Source organism: Notothenia rossii (assembly GCF_949606895.1).
Source record: "Notothenia rossii genome assembly, chromosome: 6".
Lineage (NCBI taxonomy): Eukaryota > Metazoa > Chordata > Actinopteri > Perciformes > Nototheniidae > Notothenia > Notothenia rossii.
Window position 1 is genome coordinate 45,085,836 of NC_136909.1, and position 21,749 is coordinate 45,107,584.

The following is a 21,749-nucleotide window of genomic DNA, read 5'->3' on the forward strand; positions in this document are numbered from 1 at the left end:
CAGATGCGTGACTCTCTGTGAGACAGATGTGTGACACTCAGTGAGACATATGTGTGACGCTCAGTGAGACAGATGTGTGACGCTCTGAGACAGATGTGTGACGCTCAGTGTGACGCTCAGTGAGACAGATGTGTGACGGTCAGTGAGACAGATGTGTGACACTCAGTGAGACAGATGTGTGACGCTCAGTGAGACAGATGTGTGCGCTCAGTGAGACAGATGTGTGACGCTCTGTGAGACAGATGTGTGACGCTCTGTGAGACAGATGTGTGACGCTCAGTGAGACAGATGTGTGCAGGAGGCTGGATGTTTTCTGTATTAGAAACTTGAAAAATATTCCTCTAAGCTACATTTAGAACAGATCAAAAATGTGCGATTAATTGGCGATTAATCGCAATTAACTATGGACATCATGCTATTAATCAGCCCTCCATAGTTTTGGACAATGATGCTCAGAGGACGAGAATATACTAGATATGATTCTTCCTATACTCATTAATAGATTATATATTTATTGTTGGGTCAACCCATCAGTCTATCATCACTGTTCAGTTTGACAATTTGTTTGCCCCATGTCTTAAATAAATCAATAACCATTACCATTTACAGAATAAAAAACTCCAAACAAATCCTTGACCATCGTATTGTGTCAAATATGCAACAAAACGTTTATGCATTGGTACTAATCACGCCTTTTTTATTGTCTTAAGAAATCTAATTGGGGAATGTTTGATAATATAATTTTTTGGGGCAATTTCACAAATAAGAGCAGGTGACATGTTCAGGAGGATATTATTGTGGTAACAGTTGCAGAAGGATATGAGAAGGAGACCAACTAGAGAGGCAGACCGTCAGCCACAGAGAGGTTACATAAACAAAAAGTCTCCCCATTTACAGTACAGTAAAACTCTATAAATATATGTGCAGCTTTTTTGTAAGAGATCAATCCTTTTTGAACAAAACAGTCTCATTTCACATTATTCAATGGCACTATATTCTCCCCAACACTTCATCGTTGAATCCAGAGCCTTTAATGTTGCATTACTCATACATTATATCACTTAAATCCTAACTATCTCACTGAGTGGGATTATGACATTGGATTACAAAAATATAATGTAACCATTGTAAATAGAATCTTGTCAAAATACATTTGTGATTTACTACTACCGGCTCAATTCGGATGAATGGTTTTACCATATACATTTGGAACATATTGCAGGGTGGATGCAGTTATAAATCAAACATATTCCAAAATACTTTTCAGCTCTATTAAACAAATACACACTTTTTATGAGCAGCTCAAATAAAAGTCACATTTCTGACAGTTGTGCTCATCAGCTGCAGGCGTTCATTTGGGTGTCCTTAGTTAAAAATGTATCATGGAATAAATAAACTTTTACTTGAAATTGTAGTGTACGAGCTATCCTGAGTGTTGGTCCAAAAACACAAGATTCTTTATTTCCCATAACGCTAGCGATAACATATTTTAGTTGGAAGTAATCATTTTCCATGTAATCTTCACCTATGCAGTTTATAACACCGTTTTTGTAGTCATGGATGTGAGGTCTCCAATTCCACACTGAGATAACCCTGATGATATCACTATGACAGCAGGGTTATCTTTAGAATATATTTTTGGGACAGCACTAAACGATTTCTATTTCAAAAGGTCAATTATTCTTTTTTCAATTCTGTCAGTTTCATTTTTCAGCACTGGAGGTTGGCTATTGTGAACAAAACAGGCCAACATCGCCCCCTCAGGCAGACAGTGGGACAGCGATCTGATGCACTGCCACGTCAGGGTCATTTTTATGAATATATTTCATCTTTTTACCAGAACTGCTCAGACAGAGGATTTTACGGCTTTATGAGTTGGTCATGCTTTCTGTACAAAGCAGAAAAAGCACCTGACATTATGCTCTGTTCCTCATGAGGCGCTTTCACACCAAGTAGGCTACTTTTCCCTGGAATAGTTCCCGGAACTATCTAGTAGATCGCGTTCACACCGGAATAAGTCCCTGAGGGAGGATTACGCAAATGAAGCCGCAGACGTCACTTCTTCTTCTTCTGTTTTGGGTTTACTGGCACTACCACTTCACGGCGTATACTGCCATCCGAAGTCCCCGGCCGGGAAGTCCCCGGAGTTGGGGACTGGCTTCAGTAGAAGCTGCTGGGACTCCCAGCAGCTTCTACTGAAGCCTTCCGAGTAAATCGCCAGAAGCAACGACACCTCCTCATCACTCCACCATTCTTTCTTTTGTGTTACCATAAGTTAGTCTCTCTCCGTTGGTGTGCTGGGCTAATGCTAATAATGCTAATGCGAGCAAATAAAATGGCGGCTTCACAAAAACTTTTCAGAGTTTTACGGGGCGTGGTTTGCAATTCGCCCGGCCAATCAGAAATTGGAACCTTGTCCTCCCCAGGAAAGTACCACCTCTCTAACAGGGACTGAAAAGGGGTTAAAAGGTTCCCGAGAACTAAGTTCTTGTTCCAGATCTTTTTGGTTTGAATGCAAAATCCCAGGAACTATCGGAACTATTCCTGGGAAAAGTACTCCGGTGTGAAAGCGCCTATGGTGTGAATACACCTAAGTGATTCTGATAGAAGACCCAGGCTGAGTTTTCTGTACAGTGCTTTAGCAGAGTCTCAGTCCAGTCCCCATCATTCATATGAGACCTTCATTGACCTCCACTGTGTAGGTGGATGTGGTTTCAACCTGCACTGCGAGCAATTTGTAGTATACATAAAATAAATTAGGAGTAATGTAGTATAGAATATTGGGAAATATGAAATGATCTTCTATCGTAAACTATTTTATATTATAAAAAGTTGTATATATGTTCATTCTACACTATATACAAACTAACATACCATTGAGCATTAGCATCAACCTTATTTGGAGAAAAAACACCCCTGCAATGTCAGTACTACAGCAACTGTTGTCCAGTGGAAGGATGTTTGGTCGTTGGTTTTGGTGTGCTCACTTCTGGTTGTACCTCCAAATAAAGTAGTGCTTTTCTGACTTTTCTGTTTACTTTCAACATGTTCAACATGTCTGAGAGGGTTTGTTTCTGTTCAAAGGTCATAGTATTCATTGTGGGAGTTTCAGTACAGCAGTAGAGTTTAGTGACATTGATGTTTTTTAAAGTATGTGTACTTAGTGAGTAAAAATGTTATTGTTGCTAATAGAAATGAAAAAGATAACTATGTCAGCCAGAGCAGCTCAGCCTCCCCAGATACAATAATATAATATAATATATAATATCATATAATATAATATCACAAAACATAACATAAAATAACATATAATAACTGTATGATGTAATAACTGTTTTCAATATTAGTTGCTGTGGCAACCACACTATCAAGTCTAATTCAGTCCTTCTGGTGAAACAAACAATACAACTTAGTGTGTGAAAACGATGACTTATGACATATGACTATTCGCCAATATTAATGTAATATCATTTTCCATAATGCAATTGTGCACATTTCTGTAGCGTGCAATAAACTAAAAGCTTTCCACCAAACCTTTTCCCTGAAATAAAACTGATAACATCATGTTGAAACTCAAAGCAGTAAACGGTGTCTTTCTAAAGTGCCAAGTCCTCATACTAGAGTCCTGGATCCACTACCAGGACGTCGATGTGGTCCTTCTCTTTGGTCTTGTAGGCCTCAGTGATGATCTGAGCAGCATCTTTGTGCTCCCGCTCTCTCAGGGACACGCCGTCCACCTCCAGGATGACCTGACCCTCCTTCAGCTGCGCACAGTTATCAGCTGAGCCTCCTTTCTGGAGATATTAAGGGGAGGGGGGGGGGGGGGGGGGGGAAGGCCAACAATCATTTGATATAATTAGATCAATATCTCCATTTAATGACAGTTAAGTGTTTTTGTTGATGTTATACTAACTGTTCTAGCGACTATCAAATAAAAAAGGATTTAGCCGCTGGATAATGAAGGGAGATCTGTCTGACCAGCTGTATTCATACTGAACAGATATAGTCTAGAGTTGCATACAATTCCACAGAGGTGGGAGTAAGTCCTACATGAGCAAGTCATGAGCAAGTCTCAAGTCTTGACCTACAAGTATCAAGCAAGTCCCAAGTCACTGTGTTGAGAGTCAAGCAAGTCAAGTCAAGTCATTGCTCAGGTCAAGCAAGTCAAGTTGTCGTACAAAATTCTGATGAATAAGCCCAGTTTCCGCATTTAAATCACAGTGGTTATGAACATGGATTCAACCCACACTATGATCTTCATTACATACACAGTTTTTTCATTTGAAATCTAATTTAGACACATGACAATCATATTAGATTCATATTAATCCTAGAACTGCAGACAATATAGCTAGGACTCGATCAAAAAGTCTGTTCAAAAAGGCAGAATTCCAGGTAAGAAAATCATACATGGAATTTCCCATTACACATATTTAATTTAAATGTCTGTTAACACGAGAACCTCCAACAGCATCAGCACCTACATAGACATCATTTTCAAATCATTTAATTTGTTCCTCTTCATAATTTCCTTTTTAAATTTAAAACTCACTTAATTGGGTTAATTTAGAAATTGCTTCAGTTTATCATCATAACAGATCAAAAAGTTCAGATTCATTTTACAATAAATCAAGGAATGATGCACTTCTACAAACAAAAACAACATAATTAAAACATTTCAACAAACTACTAAAAGCAGATGAACTACATTATTCAACAGTTTACAGTAACTTCTGATAATAACACAGGGGAAATAAACGAGGCATCTCTCTCTCTCTCTCTCTCTCTCTCTCTCTCTTTCTCTCTCCTAACAGCCCGTCAGTATCAGGGTTAGTCAAAATGAATCCCTTGGAGGTTTAGTACCGTTTTGTCTTCTCTTTGCTTAATCGATTTGAAACCAAGTCTAACGTAGCTTAAACTTAACGTTAGCTTTCTAGCTAACACAACACATGCACGCACCTTTCTCTGTGGGGTTTTTTGTAGTGACGGATGAAGTTGGATGCTGTGGTGGTCGTGTCACTGATCTTTATGCTGCAGACCCTGCATACAGCTGTTCTCTTCTTATTAGCGTCATCGACAAAATAATCCTTGAATCCAAACTTGACTATTTTTGGAGTAACACTAGCCGCTGCCATGTTAACTGAGACTCCTGCCTTCTAGTGGGTTGCCAGGTTTGCGCGCATGGCGCTATAATCACCCAATCACGTTTAGAAAAAACTAAATGTAATATCTCAGTACAAAAACAAACGCAAATATTTAATTTTAAAAAGTCAAGTCCTTTCAAGTAATCTGTCTCAAGCTTAAGTCAAGTCTCAAGTCATGAATACCAAGTCAAATTCAAGCAGGGCTGCCAACATTTGAGTTCAGCTTGGAGTAAGATTTCTTTTTTGGTGAACCGAAAAAAGAAACGTTCATGTGTACAGTGTTACAAATGTATTGAACATGTACAAACTAGGGTTTCCCATTAATGTACCGAGCGCTACAGTGGAATACGCACACAGTGTACCCGCGACTCTTACAATGATATATATTGTAAAAATGGCATATAGGTGTCAGCAGAGATAAAGTGCTATTTTATAAGTGTGTGGGGGGGGGTTCCTCACCTCCTCTAGGGGGGTCTGGGGGCATTTTAAATATTGAAGTTAATTGCATCAACCTGGTGCACTTTGAGAGCAACATGAATTTAAGGATACATCTCTCAACACCCATATGAAACAGGACTGTAAACAGATTCTTATGGATATTTTACAAATCACTCACCTTTTAAACTGTATTCTTGTTTTACTTTCATATAGTAAAACTGTTTTCCATTTATTCTCATAAATGGTGACCAAAACGTTTGAGACCCACTGAGATAACTAGACTAAAGTGAACTATCTAAACAGAGAGTCCCTTACCTCACTGAGCTGTAGTTCAGTCTGACAGGACAGAGCTCTCCCTCTCCTTGTTTTAGAAACAGCTTTTAATATCCGTTAGCGCAGCTAGCTAACCAGATGCTAACAACAACAATGCAAATAGTGAGTTTGGTAGAAATATACTGTCTGTATAGGCCTAATAGTAAAGTTATTTAAGATGATTTTACATTATAAATATTCCCCAAAATTATTCAAAAGCATATTCTTCCAAACTCCTTGCTGTATGACACACGAGACTATTGGTGTGTGTAGTGAGTTTGGTAGTAATAAGCTGTATAATAGTGATTTAATATTATTGTATTCTCTTTTTTCGGAGTTGCACTTTGCAGACGGTCCCTGAGCACTCGTTTCTTCTCCGGCTGCGGATAGAGACCAATGTAATGTGTCCAGCTCGGAGGACGGCGCGTATTCATTTCATTTCATTTCAAACCTTTATTTAGACAGATTAGTCCCTTGAGATCATCGATCTCATTTACAAGGGAGACCTGCATCATTTAGTTCCACATGAAACATAAAAACAACATACAAACAACAGAGGATATCATATTTACATATTCAACATTTACAAATACCCAGAGTGTCAGAAAGCATTTCATTTAGACATGCCTTAAATACATTCAAAGAAATAAAAATGCTCAATTTCAATTTTGCCTGTAGACTGTTCCAAGCAAGTGGAGCTGCGCACATAAAAGCTGTCTTACCTAAGACAGTCCTTACTCTTGGCACATCTAACAAGACTATATCCTGTGATCGCAGACAATAGCTGCTTGCAACTTTCTGCTTTATCAATGAACAGATATAATACGGGAGTTTGCCCAACATAGCTTTATAGATAAAAGTGTACCAGTGACTGAGCCTCCGTACAGTGAGTGATGGTAAACCTGCCTTGGTATACAATGTACAGTGATGAGTAAGTGCTTTACAGTTAGTGACAAATCTCAGAGCACCATGATACGCAGCATCTAGTTTGCTTAGGTAGTTGGCAGGTGCATTCATATACAGCAGATCACCATAGTCCAGCACAGGTAAAAAGGTCACAGTGACTAGCCTTTTCCTGGCCTCAAGCGAGAAACAGGACTTATTCCTGAAAAAGAAACCTAGCCTAACCCTCAGTTTTTTAAGCAGGTTATTGACATGAAGTTTAAAAGAGAGACAGTCATCAAGCAAGATACCAAGGTATTTGTAACAGGCAACAACTTCAAGTTTTGTTCCTTGCGTTGATACAATATCTAAAACAGGCTCTGGTGACTTTTTAGCTTTTGAAAAGAGCATTATCTTGGTTTTATCCACATTTAAAAGAAGCTTTAGTTCAGAGAGCTGAGTCTGAATAATGTTAAAAACAGCCTGTAATTTAACACCAGCCTCCTGAATGGAGGGACCTGCACAGTACATCACGGTATCGTCCGCATAAAAATGTAAAGTAGCTTCATCCACATTTTCACCTAAACTGTTGATATATATGGAGAATAAAAGTGGACCTAAAACAGAACCTTGAGGAACACCATTAGCAATGTTTAACCACTCAGAAGACAGCCCATCAAAGTGAACACATTGGGACCTTTCAGAGAGGTAGTTCACAAACCACCCCACTGCATGGCTGGATATGCCAGTACTGAGTAGCCTCTGTTTTAAGACACGATGATCAACGGTGTCAAACGCTTTGGAAAGGTCAATAAACAGAGCTGCACAACTCTGTTTATTATCTAGCATACTAGTAATATCATTTACCACTTTCATTGTTGCAGTGATGGTGCTATGTTTCTTCCTGAAGCCTGACTGATGTTTAGACAGGATATCATTTATACATAAAAACTCCTTTACTTGTTCACTCACAAGTCGTTCGAGCACCTTAGCCAAAACTGACAATTTAGAGATTGGCCTATAGTTATTTAAAATAGTTGCCTCCCCTCCTTTCAGTAGAGGCAGGACATAAGCAGACTTCCATACTTTAGGAATTGTATTTGTGATTTCCTAGCCTTTGCCCAGGCATTGTTTCTCTCATGAAGGAGACTGGACAGTTCAGCAGAAAACCAGGGATTGTTTCGTCCCTTCACTCTAAATGTACGCAGAGGTGCATGTTTATCTATAATTTTTATAAAACCAAGATAAAAATAAGACCATGCAGTTTCTACATCAGCACACAGATCGATTTTTCCCCAATCAAAATCAAACAGATCATGTAAAAAACCCTGCTCCACTAAGTGTTTTTTATCTCTCTTTGTGATGATGCGTGGTTTAATTTTTTGGACCTTAGTGTCCCTAATTGTGGCTACAACACAGTGGTCACTCACATCATTAGCAAATACTCCCACAGATGAGTATTTATATGGAACATTTGTTAAAATTAGATCAATTAAGGAGGATTTATTTGGGGACTTAATATTTGGGCGAGTAGGACTGTCTATAATCTGAGTAATGTTCAAAGAGGTACACAGGTTTTTAAAATCCTCTGACACAGAAGTTAACCAATCCCAATTAAAATCACCAAGCAGCACTATTTCCTTGTAGGAAAGTTGAGATAACAGTTTTGCCAATGAAGATAAGGAGTCCTTGACAGCCGAGGGGGCCCTGTAGCAACCCACCACCATGACCTGTTGACCCTTTGTTACTTCGACATTCACAGCTAAAAATTCTAGTTGTTTACTAACAGATTTGGAAACCATTTTTGTTACACAAAACTTATTTTTGACATAAATGGCAACGCCACCACCTTTTTTAGGACGGTCAGTGCGATATACATTGTAACCATTTATGTAAATGTCAGAGGCCAAGATCGATTTGTCTAGCCACGTTTCTGATAAGACAATGACATCAGCATCAGTTGAACTCGCCCAAATACGGACAAAATCTAATTTAGGTAACAGACTGCGCACATTTAAATGAATTAAACCTAACCCCGATCTAGAACTAAAATCAGCAGGAGTAGCTATTTGACTAAAACTACCAGGTGGACCCGGATTTGGCTGTACATTTCCTGATAGTAACAACAATAAAAATACCAAGCACCTTTTCCTCTTAATCAACACACATACATTTTCAGCTGTTCTAGAGTCACCAGCAAACTTCGCAAAAGTGAGATTAGAGTTCAAAAAACAATTCTGAAGGACCATTGTGGCAGGCATGTGAGAAAGACAGACATTTGACGAAATGAATGTCCGCGACAGTGCAACTAGCAATTGTTTGTGCAACCCATCCGAACCTGTACAGGGGATGTCCACTGCGGGCGGCAGAACGGACCCGCATCCAGCAGAATTGTCAGGATGACTAGCGAACTTCTCCTTGTCCAGCACAGTCAAAAAAAGGCACAGCAGAAACACGACATTTGCCATTTTCCCAGTCCAGCTCAACAGCATCCACGATGTTCCCGAAGCAAAAACACGTCAGGACAGCAGCAAGGAAATAGGCAATCAGCAGTGTGGCAACACTCCGGTTTCTCCGCGGTATCTCCAGACCAGGCCTCCCCCGCACAGTAGCACCCAACAGGTGGGAGTAGGCCTCTAACAGCAGGTGGATAGCGGCCTTCAGCCGTGGGAACCACCACCAGCAGAAGCAGAAATGGGTGGACGGCAGGCCCTCAAACCGCGGCAGATCCTCCACAGATCAATGGCGTTAAAGATGGAACATAGATGGACATAGATGGAGCCTAAGCCGGAGAGCTAGATCTATGCTAACAGATGCCAGATGCTAACAGGTAGTGGGAGCCTGTAAAAATTGCGACTGCCTCACGCGAGGCTCTGATTATTATTAGTATTGGCTTTTTGTTGATCAAAATGTGATTGTAGTTCGTTGTCAACCTTACCACGGTACTCAGGAGACGTCATTTGTGTCTGAATAACGTTTTGTTTATGAGTTATTGATCCATGAAATCAGAATCTCCCAATATCGTTCCAACTTTACTGAACTAAGCCAGAAGACCTTAATTCAATTAGGAGAGACGTAATGTATGAAATACATGTTTATTATCCGGACACATGATATGCAGGAATAGTGATTGACGTATTACAACAAGTAACTGAATGATGTTTGGCGATTAGGCCCCGGGTTTGCAGGATGATCATTCAGGAGGGAAAGAACCGCTATGATGAACCCCCAAAAGAAGTGAAGTATGAAGTACTGAGCTGTGAGCAATTCTTACCTTGCGGCTGGCTGCGGAGATCTATGGATGAAATGAGAGATTAACATGGGGACGTGATGAGGCGCCGGAATCGCTTCCGGGCTGCGGGGTTAGACATGCGCAGACCCACTGGCCGCAACCTGCACTTGCAGGGTTAAACATGATGCAGACCCACTGGCCGCAACCTGCATTCGCAGGGTTAAACATACCGCGGACCCATGTCCGCAACCTGCATTCGCAGGGTTAAACCTAACGCAGACCCATGTCCGCAACCTGCATTGCAGGGTTAAACCTAACGCAGACCCATGTCCGCAACCTGCACCCGCAGGGTTAAACCTAACGCGGACCTGTGTCCACAACCTGCACCCGCAGGGTTAAACCTAACGCGGACCTATATCCGCAACCTGCATTCGCAGGGTTAAACCTAACGCAGACCCATGTCCGCAACCTGCACTCACAGGGTTAAACGTGACGCGGACCCACCTTCGCAACCTGCACTTGCAGGGTTAGCGTACGCAGAACCGGAGTCATTGCCTGACAGTTACGAGACAATGTACACGTATACATGCTGACGTGTTGACCACCACCAGTTATATCTCTCACAGGCTCCGCCCTCTACTGGACTCTATGGGTACTACCTTATCATGCAAGCATTCACCTACTGAGATTTCTATGGACGTAGCCGGCCCCGGGGCGGGCCTACCTGAATGCGTGCGCATCTCACTTCCGTATAAAAGGAGGCCTCGCCTCCTGACCACCATCCTTTACTCTTCAGCGAGCCGAGGTGATATAGCCTAGCACTGAGTCCGAGACGTACTATTTTGAGAGAAAGGAAGAAAGCGAGAGATAAACCGCAGGAAGTGATATAGAAGCGCTGTGCGGGTGCAGGGGCTTGTTGGTCGGAGCATTATGGTTAGGGAACACACTGCGCTTAAAATAAAGGCTCCAATTAATGCAGTTTACCATAGTGGTAAGAGCTGCATTATGGCGGAGCCGGCGCTCTCTCCGCAGCGCATTGGCGGTGCGTTCAGGGACCTCAATAAATAATCGTCCCTTTCTGTGTCGACCCTCCATGGGCAAATCTTCCCTTCACGGGGGTTTTTGCGGCGGAATGGGTCACCAGAGAGTATCACTGCTTCATAGCTGCGGCCCCACAGCTGAGGGCTTGTCCATTAATTCAATATTATGGGGAATGGAAACTCAGCTGTGTACTATCAGAGTGGATGGACAGGACGCTGAATCGGGGTTATTCACTCCAGTTTTGCAGCATCCCACCTCCATTCAGAGGCATGCGAGAGGTAATTATGTCATCCCAGGAGGAGATGGGTTTCCTCTCAGCAGAGATTCAGGCCCTGGTGCAGAAACAGGCAGTGTCTGTTGTGTTTCCTCAGCACAGAAAAAGGTTTTTTTATTCCATGTACTTCCTGGTTCCCAAAAAGACAGGGGAATTCAGACCTATTCTTGATTTGCGCAGCCTGAATCTTCACATTTGCCGCAGGAAATTTTGCATGTTAACCATAAAACAGTTAATGGGGCTGGTGCAACCGGGCGATTGGTTCACCACCATCGACCTGAAAGACGCATACTTTCATGTGGAGATTGTGCCAGAGCAAAGGAAGTATCTGCGTTTTGCCTTTCAAGGATAGCCTACGAGTACAACAGACTCCCGTTCGTCTACTCCCTATCCCCACGCACATTCAGCAAATGTGTGGCCACAGCGCTTCAACCGCTGCGCGCCCAGGGCATGAGGGTTTTCTTTTACATAGACGACCTCATAGTCATGGCTGGGTCCCGGGAACAGGCAATGTTTTGCACAGCACAGTTGATCACACACCTAACCAAATTAGGCTTTGCAATCAACTGGAAAAAGAGCACCCCCATACCTCACCAACGGGCGTTGTATTTGGTAGTGGTGCTCAATGCAGACGCGCTGCGCGCCACCCTGTCAGAAAGCAGACGTGCGTCCCTTCTCCGGGCAGTGCACAGGCTGCGACAGGGGGCGACAGTGACAGCTTTAACTGTCATGCAGACTCTGGGTTTCATGGTGGCTGCTCACGTTGTGGTCCCGTTGGGGTTACTGCATATGCGCCGCCTGCAGAGGTGGTTCTCCAGCCTGTGTTTGGATCCCAAGAGGCACAAACGGCGGCTGGTGACCATCCCCCCCTCAGTGGAGGGCAACCTCCGGTTCTGGGGGTCTCCCGGGCGCCTCCGGAGGGGGTCTCCACTGGGGCGGGTAACCTCCTACATCACAGTGTTCACGGATGCATCCAGAACAGGATGGGGAGGGACCTGCCTGAAGAGGGCTATAGGTGGGCACTGGTCTCTAACGGAAACACGACACAGCAACATCCTAGAGCTACGGGCGGTAGTGTGGGAGACATGTATTGGTCAGGAGCGACAACAGCACCACAGTGGCTTATATCAACAGGCAGGGCGGAGTTCGCTCTGCCGCTTTTGTTGGCCACAGCGGAGAGGCTGTGGTTGTGGGCATCAGAGGTGGTGTTATCTCTGAGAGCCCTCCATATCCCGGGACTGGAGAACAGGGGGGCCGACCTCATGTCGAGGGGCGGCCCCCTGCCAGGCGAGTAGGTGCTTCCGCCCAGAGGTGGTGAAGCAGATCTGGGCCCAGTTCGGGAGAGTGGAAGTGGATCTGTTCGCCAGCCGTCGCAACAGCCACTGTGCCCTGTGGTTTTCCATGGCCCTGAGCGACGACCCGCCTTTGGGGGTGGACGCGTTTGCACACGAGCCATGGCCAAGAAAGCTGCTCTACGCCTTTCCACCGTTGCGTCTCATTCTCCCTCTCCTGGGGAGAGTGAGGCGAGAACGTCTGGCAGTCATTCTTGTAGCACCGGATCACGTCGGGGCTCCGTGGTACTCAGAAATGACACAGATGAAGGTGGGCCAGCACCTGGGCGATTCCCCAGTTCTGGGGGGCGATGTCTCAAGAGGCAGGTGCAATCGGGGCGTTACCCACTCTGGGCCGTCCTCTTCAGGCTTGGCTCCTGAGAGGGACAGGCTGAGACAGGGTGGATTGTCTGATAGCGTTATTCAGTCTATCCAGGCAGCTAGAGCGGGATCCACCACAGCCTGTTACAGGCCGAAGTGGCTGGGATTCCAGCGATGGTGTGAGCAGCAGAAAATAGAGCCCCTATCTTGTGAGTTAGGCTCTATTTTGTCCTTCTTACAGTTATTGGTGGACAGAGGGTGTGCCCATTCTACTATAAAAGTGTATGCAGCAGCCATCTCGTCCTGTCATGAGGGATTCAATGGCAGTTCAGCCTTTTCTCATCCACTGATGTTGCGGTTTTTACAGGGGGTCAGGAGGCTGCGCCCAGTAGTGCGCGCCTCCACCCCACAGTGGGACCTGCCGCTGGTGCTCGAGGCTCTGGTCACAGAACCATTTGAGCCTCTGGAGCTCTCCTCCCTGAAAGCACTGTCGTGGAAGACAGCATTGCTACTTGCCTTAACGTCAGCCAAAAGAGTGTCCAAGTTAACCGCTCTGTCGGTGCACCCGAGCTGTTTACTGATTCGGGGTGACCGGAGCGGGGCGACACTCAGACCGAACCCCTCCTTTGTGCCCAAGAGCCTAAGGAGTGCGTTCAGGTCGAGGGTTATTCAGTTGGGGGGATTTAGTCTTTCACCCCATGGTGGGGCCAGGGAAGCTAAATTACACCTCCTCTGCCCGGTGCGCGCGTTAGCATGTTATGTGGAGCGCACAGCTACCCTGAGACGCACTGAACAGCTGTTTGTGTGCTTCCGGGGCAGGGTGACTGGAAAAGCTTTGTCCAAGAAACGCCTGGCAGGCTGGCTTTACGAGGGCATTGCACACGCCTACAAGCAGGCAGGGAGAGCCTGTCCCACGGAAGTCCGTGCGCACTCCACACGAGCTGTGGCTGCATCAACAGCCTTATTCAACGGTGCGAGTGTGGAGGATATATGCACGGCGGCGTCTTGGTCAACGCCAGGCCCGTTCATAAAGTTTTATCTCTTGGATATGTCTGGCTCTTTCTCAACGTCTGTGCTTGCTGAGGCAACACAGGACTGGTGAGTAGGGGGGGGGCTTCGGGTCAGTGGGCATCTGACCCTCTCCCCGGGCGTAAAATGCCCATACGTTTCTCCGGACCCCTGGAGGGTCGCGGGGTGACGTGGGGTGCTCTGGGCCCTTTTCAGGGCTGGAGGGCTCCCCTCGCCTGCCTGGGGGCAGGAGGGGGAGAGCCCTCCATACTATAGTCCCTACACACTCTGCACGGGGTGAGTGTTTGAGTGTGGGGACATAGGGGGCACTTGCGTTCTCCCCGTGCTCTTTAAGGACTCAGGAGGGAGAGTGTATAGTGAACCCATACAGAGCTGCGGGTTTTTCTCTGTCTGCCTATAGGCGGACGCAGGGGAACCCTCAGCACTGTTTTTCTCGAGCACACTTTTTTCACGAGGCAAGCGCATCAGGGTGTGCTCTATCAGCCGCAGCCCAGACTTCTCCACGGTTACAACCGAGGGAGAGGTGAGTGAGGCGCAGTGGCTGCTAAAGCCGGTCAGGGACAGTGAGGTGGAACGGTGTGCTGGACGACAGTGCGTGCATACATCGGGGCTCCGCTCACTGTACCCATAGAGTCCAGTAGAGGGCTCCGCCTGTGAGAGATATAAAGCCGGGTTACGTATTGTAACCCTTGTTATATTAGCACAGGCGGAGCCCTCTACCTTGGGGCACTGTCTGTCCTATACCGCTCGCTGAAGAGTGGTGTAGGATGGTGGTCAGGAGGCGAGGCCTCCTTTTATACGGAAGTGAGATGCGCACGCATTCAGGTAGGCCCGCCCCGGGGCCGGCTACGTCCATAGAAATCTCAGTAGGTGAATGCTTGCATGATAAGGTAGTACCCATAGAGTCCAGTAGAGGGCTCCGCCTGTGCTAATATAACAAGGGTTACAATACGTAACCCGGCGTTATAGGCATAATTACCATTTTTTGTGTTTGAGGGACCTTTGGATAGCCAGCAGGGCACTGATGTCCTGGCGGATGTAGAATGTGAAGGCAGAGGAGGACCACCGTCCGAGTTGCAGGGATGAGGGAGAAATGCCTTGATTGGCAGCACCTATCTGAACGAAAGCCCTGATATGCTATTAAGACAGCACCACCAGTTATATGCATATTTACCATTGGTAAACTGAAGAGATCTTGGATTGGCAGCACGAGCCGATGTCCGGGCGAAGAGGGAGATGTAGACAAGTAATGCACGAGAGCTGTTAGCTGGAGTACAGTGATGCATGAATATCATAACCTGGCTTAACCCGTGAATAGAATGAATTGCAGATGCACGCGGAAAAAACATACGCTTAGTTAAATACTGAGACATGACCCATGATAAGTCTAGCTTAATTATCAGTTAGTACGCCAGATGAGTTATAGATGCTGATGAGCTGATTGAGTGAAATGAGATGGAGGGACGCTAGTGTTAGATCCAGCAAGTGTGATAATAAATGTGTAAGCAATAGTGGAAATCTAAGCGTGCGCTTGCTATGCGGATGATCTCGTGCAGATATTCCCCCCAAAACGGAGGATGTGCAGTGCACGTCCTTAGAGTCTGGGAAAACGCGGTCGTCGTGAGGCCGGCGGATGCCACGTACAGGAAACGGGAGATGATGGCGTGCCGAAGATTATCCCCATGCGAAGTGCGGTTGCCCGGTGAGGAAGAGCAACTGTCGTTGAGATGTTTGCTGTATACGCCTTAACGGTATGTGGATGCACGCAGTTTGGTTCGAGGAACATTAATACCGTGAGCTTGATGTGATGCCTAGGAACTCCGGTTGTGTGACTGGGCCTATAGTTCCTCATGATTTTTTCTTCTTCTCTCTTCTTCTCTTTTCCCAGTTGAGCGGAGTTATAGGTTAGTAATGTTGTATTTGAACACTAGATGTCGTAAAGGCAACACATGAGGAGATCTTCCTGAGCAGTGGGTGATGCACTGGGGAGATACAACTATTAATATTATTTACCCAAATAGCCAGTGCACGCGTAGTTTCTCCTTACTTGACTCCTGCTTGAAGCTGAAAGAGTTCCGCTGAACGGATGATGGGAACTTTAAAGCGCGTCATTAATATCTGCTTTGAAGAGCCAGCCTTGGCCTGCACACTTTTACGATTACATTATCTCCGTGCATAGAAAAGGGGAACATTGACCATTGTCATCGAGATTGCCCTTAGCAATTACAGTCATGCTAGTAGCCTACACTAAAGCGAATAGAGTTGTAACGAGCAATGGCGCTTGACTAGAACGCGACCACACCTTGAAACACTTATACGAGATGGGCAGCACTAAAATCCTGTTATTGTGTAGGAAACTGTTAATGCCGCAATGATAGTGACAGTATTCAAGACGACTGATTAGCTCGGTTGCTAAGCAACATCACCTGTAGGATGCCAGAGAACCTTAATGACGGTGTTGTGATGCCGACGGCGTAAATCCATACTGAAACATGTCGCTAAGAGATGGGAAATAATTATCAGCTGCTTATGTGACAGTCGGACGTGAGTGCTTACCGGCGACCGCTGGCGTGTGAGTTAACAATGGAATAAGCTCCGGTGCACATGCACTGCAGCGGTGTTAATGCCGCTGAACCACATGATAACCAATACATCACAGCGTTCTAGAAAAAGTATAATTTGAAGAAGTAGTTCTGATTGAATCTGGCTTCATATGATTAAAACTACCCGACGCAATCCTCTATTGATGTTTGTTTGACAGCGGAATTGGGAGAGAAACGGCGACATAAACAGTTACGTCATGACGCAGACGATGACGCGATATTTCACCTTTGAACTAGGGATGCCAGTGATTATTTAATTATTCGAATATTCGTTACAGTCTCCAAAATCAAATATTATTTTTTTAAATCAATTTTATTTATATATTTTTTAATTATTATTTATGTTTTTTTTTTTTGTTCTGGCTTAGTTTCAACCAAAATATAGACTAATGCTAATAATAGTAATAGTATTACAAATTGTAAATGGCCATTGGTCACACCACCAGTTTGTTTTACTGTAAACTTGGAGGAAGCCTGCGTGCAGAGCAGACTGCTGCTGCAGCACGCTACACACCGACCCCGCCCCCACCCCCCCTCTCCCTCACACGTGCGACTAAAGATGAACAAAGCGGCAGGTAAAAAGATTTCAAGGAGCTGCATCATGTTGATGTTGGTTTATTTGTCGTTTATGTTGTTTGTACTGTTAAACATGTTCCAATAAAGAAAACAACGGAATTCCTTTTGTCTGAGTTTTTTTTTCTTTCTCTCCCGCGCGGGGGGTGGTCGGTCGAATAATCGATTATTATTCGCCAGGGCTGCCGAATAATCAATTTTGATCATGGTCAGTTTCTGGCAACCCTGGAAAGATTTAGTGGATCACAGACTGTGAACGGATTTGGACGGTGCTGCTGAGAAATGTTGTTGTCGCAGATCCAGCCGTTGGTGCACCGAGAAACTGAATATTTCTTAGTGGAGAAGAAAAGAAAAAAAAAACGATAATTTCAGTCAAAATCAATCAGTTAATATTGGGAGTCAATTCCTAATTTATTTAGTATCTAGTCGTGTCATAGCGGGATAATGTGCAGCGACTTGGTTATTGAGGAAAAGAAGCCCTACGAAACACCATTCATTCCAGGTAACACTGTGTTGAAGCTGGAAACTGCGTTACTTACTGAGCATTGTAATGGGTAGTAATTACCCGAACTGCATTTGTAATGCGTTACATTACTTCATACGCAAAGTAATACGTTACTGAAACTCATACTGTAACACGTTACACCCAACGCTGCCTGGAACTCGGAACTAAAGGTAGCAATGCATATTGTTGAACTTCCTGTCGGCTCCCAGACCGTAGTTGAGGAAACGGGGGGGGGGGGGAGATGACTCTGTCGTCTCCCAGGGCAGAAGCAGCAAGCTTCGGGTTCAATAACCCACTTATCGGAATGACTAGAGAGAGGCGAGCTCTTCTTGGGAGGTCGTTGCATTTATTTAGCTCTTTTGTTGCGCAAGATAGATTAGCAAGATCACAGACCTATCCTTTCTGCTGCCTCGTTTAACTTCTAGAAAACATATATCCCGCTCGCTCGCCCTACCATACCCACGCACACATGCACGCGCCAGACCCCTCTCTTAAAGGGGTAGCGATCTCACTCTGCGTTACCCTAATGTCATAATAACAATATAACGAACGTGAATTTGTTGCAACTGCCTCTTGCCAGCGCTACCCTGACGCCTGTTTAGAGGTGAGGCGCAGGAAAAGAGGCGAGAGCCTGGGCTGTGCAATGACCCTGCTAGCCGCCTACTACTGGACACTAAGTGCATACTTAATGTCCAGTAGTGACTACTGAGCCGGGAGGAGAAGTAGCTTCAATGGGATGTAGCTTAAGCCCTGCCTGCCTGCGGGAGGGGTTGTGGTTGAAGCCAGCAATGGGTAAAGCTTCGCATGCGATGGGGAACGCCGCCTGTAGCTTAATCCGCAAGACTGCGGAGCTGATGAATACGCCTGGAACTGGGGCGAAGCCCTGCTTCTGCTTGTGCGTTGACACCTGAAATGACAACTGACAGGGAGGGGAGAGCAGATTTAAAGGGGTTAGCAGGTGCGATGATTGGCTAGCCGGGGCGTGACGCCCCTGATCGCTCGTTGAGATAACGTGTGACACCAGATGATATTGTCTTCCTGATTGAACTTGCGCTAAGCTACATTTCTCATTTCGTAGACCGCTCGGTTTGCTGTTCCTTCATTTTATTTGTATATCTATATATATTTATTTTTGGACGACAACTTAGCGTGAGGAAAGGCAAGTGTGACGTGAGTGCGTGAGATATGGGTTAATTGCGTGACTCTCACGCTCAATGCGTGAGTGTTGGCAGCCCTGAGTCAAGTCAAGTCTTTTATCAATGTTAGTCAAGCCAGTCTCGAGTCCAAAAATATGCGACTCGAGTCCGACTCGAGTCAAGTCATGTGACTCGAGTCCCCACCTCTGCAATTCCATTTATTGTAAAAATTGTAAATTGTCTTGCGATGTTGTCAACAACAATTGGGGCTCCCTATATTCTCCAACAAATAAAACAAATAATTAACAGCTGGCCAGATTCTTCCATTGCATACACATACACCTCCTCATTAACCAACAGTGACAACTCATAATACATTCCTTGCAACATATATATAACTACAAAATTCCGGGAAATGTTGACTGTGACTGAAACTTGGTTGCGCGTCCCCACTGAGTAAGTATTAATAGCATTAGATGTATTGTTAAGTAAAACAAAGAATATCCATTCATGATTTTAGCTAACTATTTTAACTGTTTATCTATTACATTTTTGGATTCTTGTACCACATTCCTGCATCGTTTCTGAACATCTTTACCCAACCCCAGTCTCACAAAAATACTTGTAATAACTGGTCCACAATGTAGGACGTAGTATTTCTACAAAAACGCCTCTGAAATTGTAAGATCCCTACGTTTTTTTTCACCATTCATTCCAATGGCTGGCGTCTATGTTACGTAATCTTCAAATTTCCCCCTTCAGAAAAAAAAAAAATGGCCGAACTTCGTTTTATTCTCGGTGGAAAATGCCTATTTTAAAGTTAGTTTGGCCATTAAAATGCGTTTTCATGTCATTTGATGCGAGAAATATGAGTTGTTATTTCAGATTATGTGTTTAATGGATGTACATGATCTTTAGTTTGCTAGTTATTATGAAGATTAGTTCAGGAAATTGTGTCCATAAAATGTTTTCATTGTTACCAAGGTGGTTGTATAGGGACGCTGCAATCGATATTATGTAACTGTTTAATGGTGTTATCTTTATTGCTAACCCCTTCCCCGTCAATGTATAGTGTTGGTCACAGGGCAAACGTATTAGTTTAACAAAATCCGCATCTAAAATTGTGGCATAGATACGTTATTTTCCCCTGTGCAATTCCAGTCTCACATCTCACATCGTCATAAACAAATACCGGAAACAGACCAAAAACATTTTAATTAAAAAAAAAATAATAATACTTTATTCCGAGTGTGCTTGCTTTTCTCTTTGAAAGTCATCACATAACGGCATTGTAATACACTGTTCGGCTGCACTAAATATTACATATCTGCCGTAGTTCTCTATTTATAGAGCTCTGATGAGAAGACTTCTAGACAAACATGAGGAACTGCCGCCAACACTGAAAACGTGACGTGGATCATAAATAAATCAGCAATTAAACAACATCTTACATTTATTTTCACACAATACGTCTACTTGCAATATCAACACTAATTTGGCTGACTTTTATGTTTGATCCAATTGGTAGATAGGCTGTATTTACAACATAACGGTGCACAGCTGAAATAAAGTGACACCTAGTGGTTAAAGCATGTTATTGAATTTCATTATTTTTATTATTAGATATTAATAGGATCCCTATAAAGCATATTCATTACTCGTTATTCTCTACTAGTAGTTAATTAAAGAATGTATATAATGACTATTTTTGCACATCCCTTTCAAGATTTCAAGATTTTCTAAGGTTTATTGACATATCATATACACAAACGGTGTAGTTATGCAATGAATGAAAAACTTTGGTCGCAGATTCCTCAATAGTGCATAACAAGGCATCTATCAATATGTGTGTATACCTCCAGCAATGTGTTATGAACCGAGACACAGGACGCAGGACCTAAAAGCAGGACTCGAAGACAGTTGTCCAAAAATAGAATGTTCTTTAATAACAAAAACTAAATCGTACTTTCAAAAAATAGAAAGTAGCTAAATAGCCAAAACTAAGTTGTACAGCAACACAAAAACTCACTTGGCAAAAGGTCTAAATCTCAAGGTAGGTATCAGGAGTAAAAAAGGCCCAGCTTCTCACGACATGAAACATAACGAACTGAGAAAGGAACAAAGAAACACCAGGGCTATATATAGGTGAGGGGGATGGGCACAGGTGAAAACTATAAGGGCAGGGCCAAGCAGTCTCACGGGCGAGAAACACACAAAGGCACAAAATGTGGGATCTGGAATGAGAGGAAAGATTACTTTCAAAATAAAAACAGGAAGTGACAAGATCAAAACACAAAACTAGAGTAAAAACATAACTAAACCTAACATATCTGTCGAGTCACAACATTACCCCCCCCCCCCCCCCCCTCTAGGGACGTCTCCTGACGGCCCAGGCAGATTAGGATGTTGCCTGTAGAAATCCCTGATCAACTCCTAATCCACAACGTAGAGAGAAGGGATCCACATCCTATCCTCTGCTCCATAGCCTTTCCAGTCTACGAGGAACTGCCTGCCACGTCCCCTTTTCCAGACTGCCAGCAGTTTCTTGACCGTATAAACAAGGCCACCATCAACAACTCTGGGGGGTGGTGGAGGTTTAGTTGCGGGCACCAAACTGCTTTTCCTTGACAGGCTTGATCTTCCCAACGTAGAATGTAGGGTGGACCCGCAGGGACCTGGGGAGTTGCAGGCGCACAGGCACAGGGTTCACAATCTTCGTTATTGGAAAGGAACCAACAAACCTGGGGGCTAATTTTCTTGAAGGGACATGGAGGGGTTGATCTTTCGTGGACAACCAAACCTTCTGCCCAGGCTGGTACACTAGAGCTGGCCGGCTGTATCGGTCAGCCACCCTTTTCATTGAAGAAGAACTCCTTAGAAGTGTTCGACGGGCAGCCGCCCAGATGCGGTGGCAACGTCTGACCAGGG

General features: G+C 44.3%; 1 protein-coding gene across 2 annotated transcripts in view; it reads right to left on the minus strand.

Annotated features, from left to right (window-relative positions):
• Nucleotides 1-526: 526 nt before the first annotated feature.
• LOC307042238 (whirlin-like) overlaps nt 527-21,749 on the minus strand; it is a 366,287-nt gene continuing 345,064 nt past the window's right edge. For both annotated transcript variants that reach the window (XM_079686030.1, XM_079686031.1), the window contains one exon: nt 527-3,794. In XM_079686030.1, coding sequence (XP_079542156.1) covers nt 3,618-3,794 — 177 coding nt within the window. In that variant the 3' untranslated portion in view covers nt 527-3,617. The remainder of the gene's footprint in view (nt 3,795-21,749) is intronic.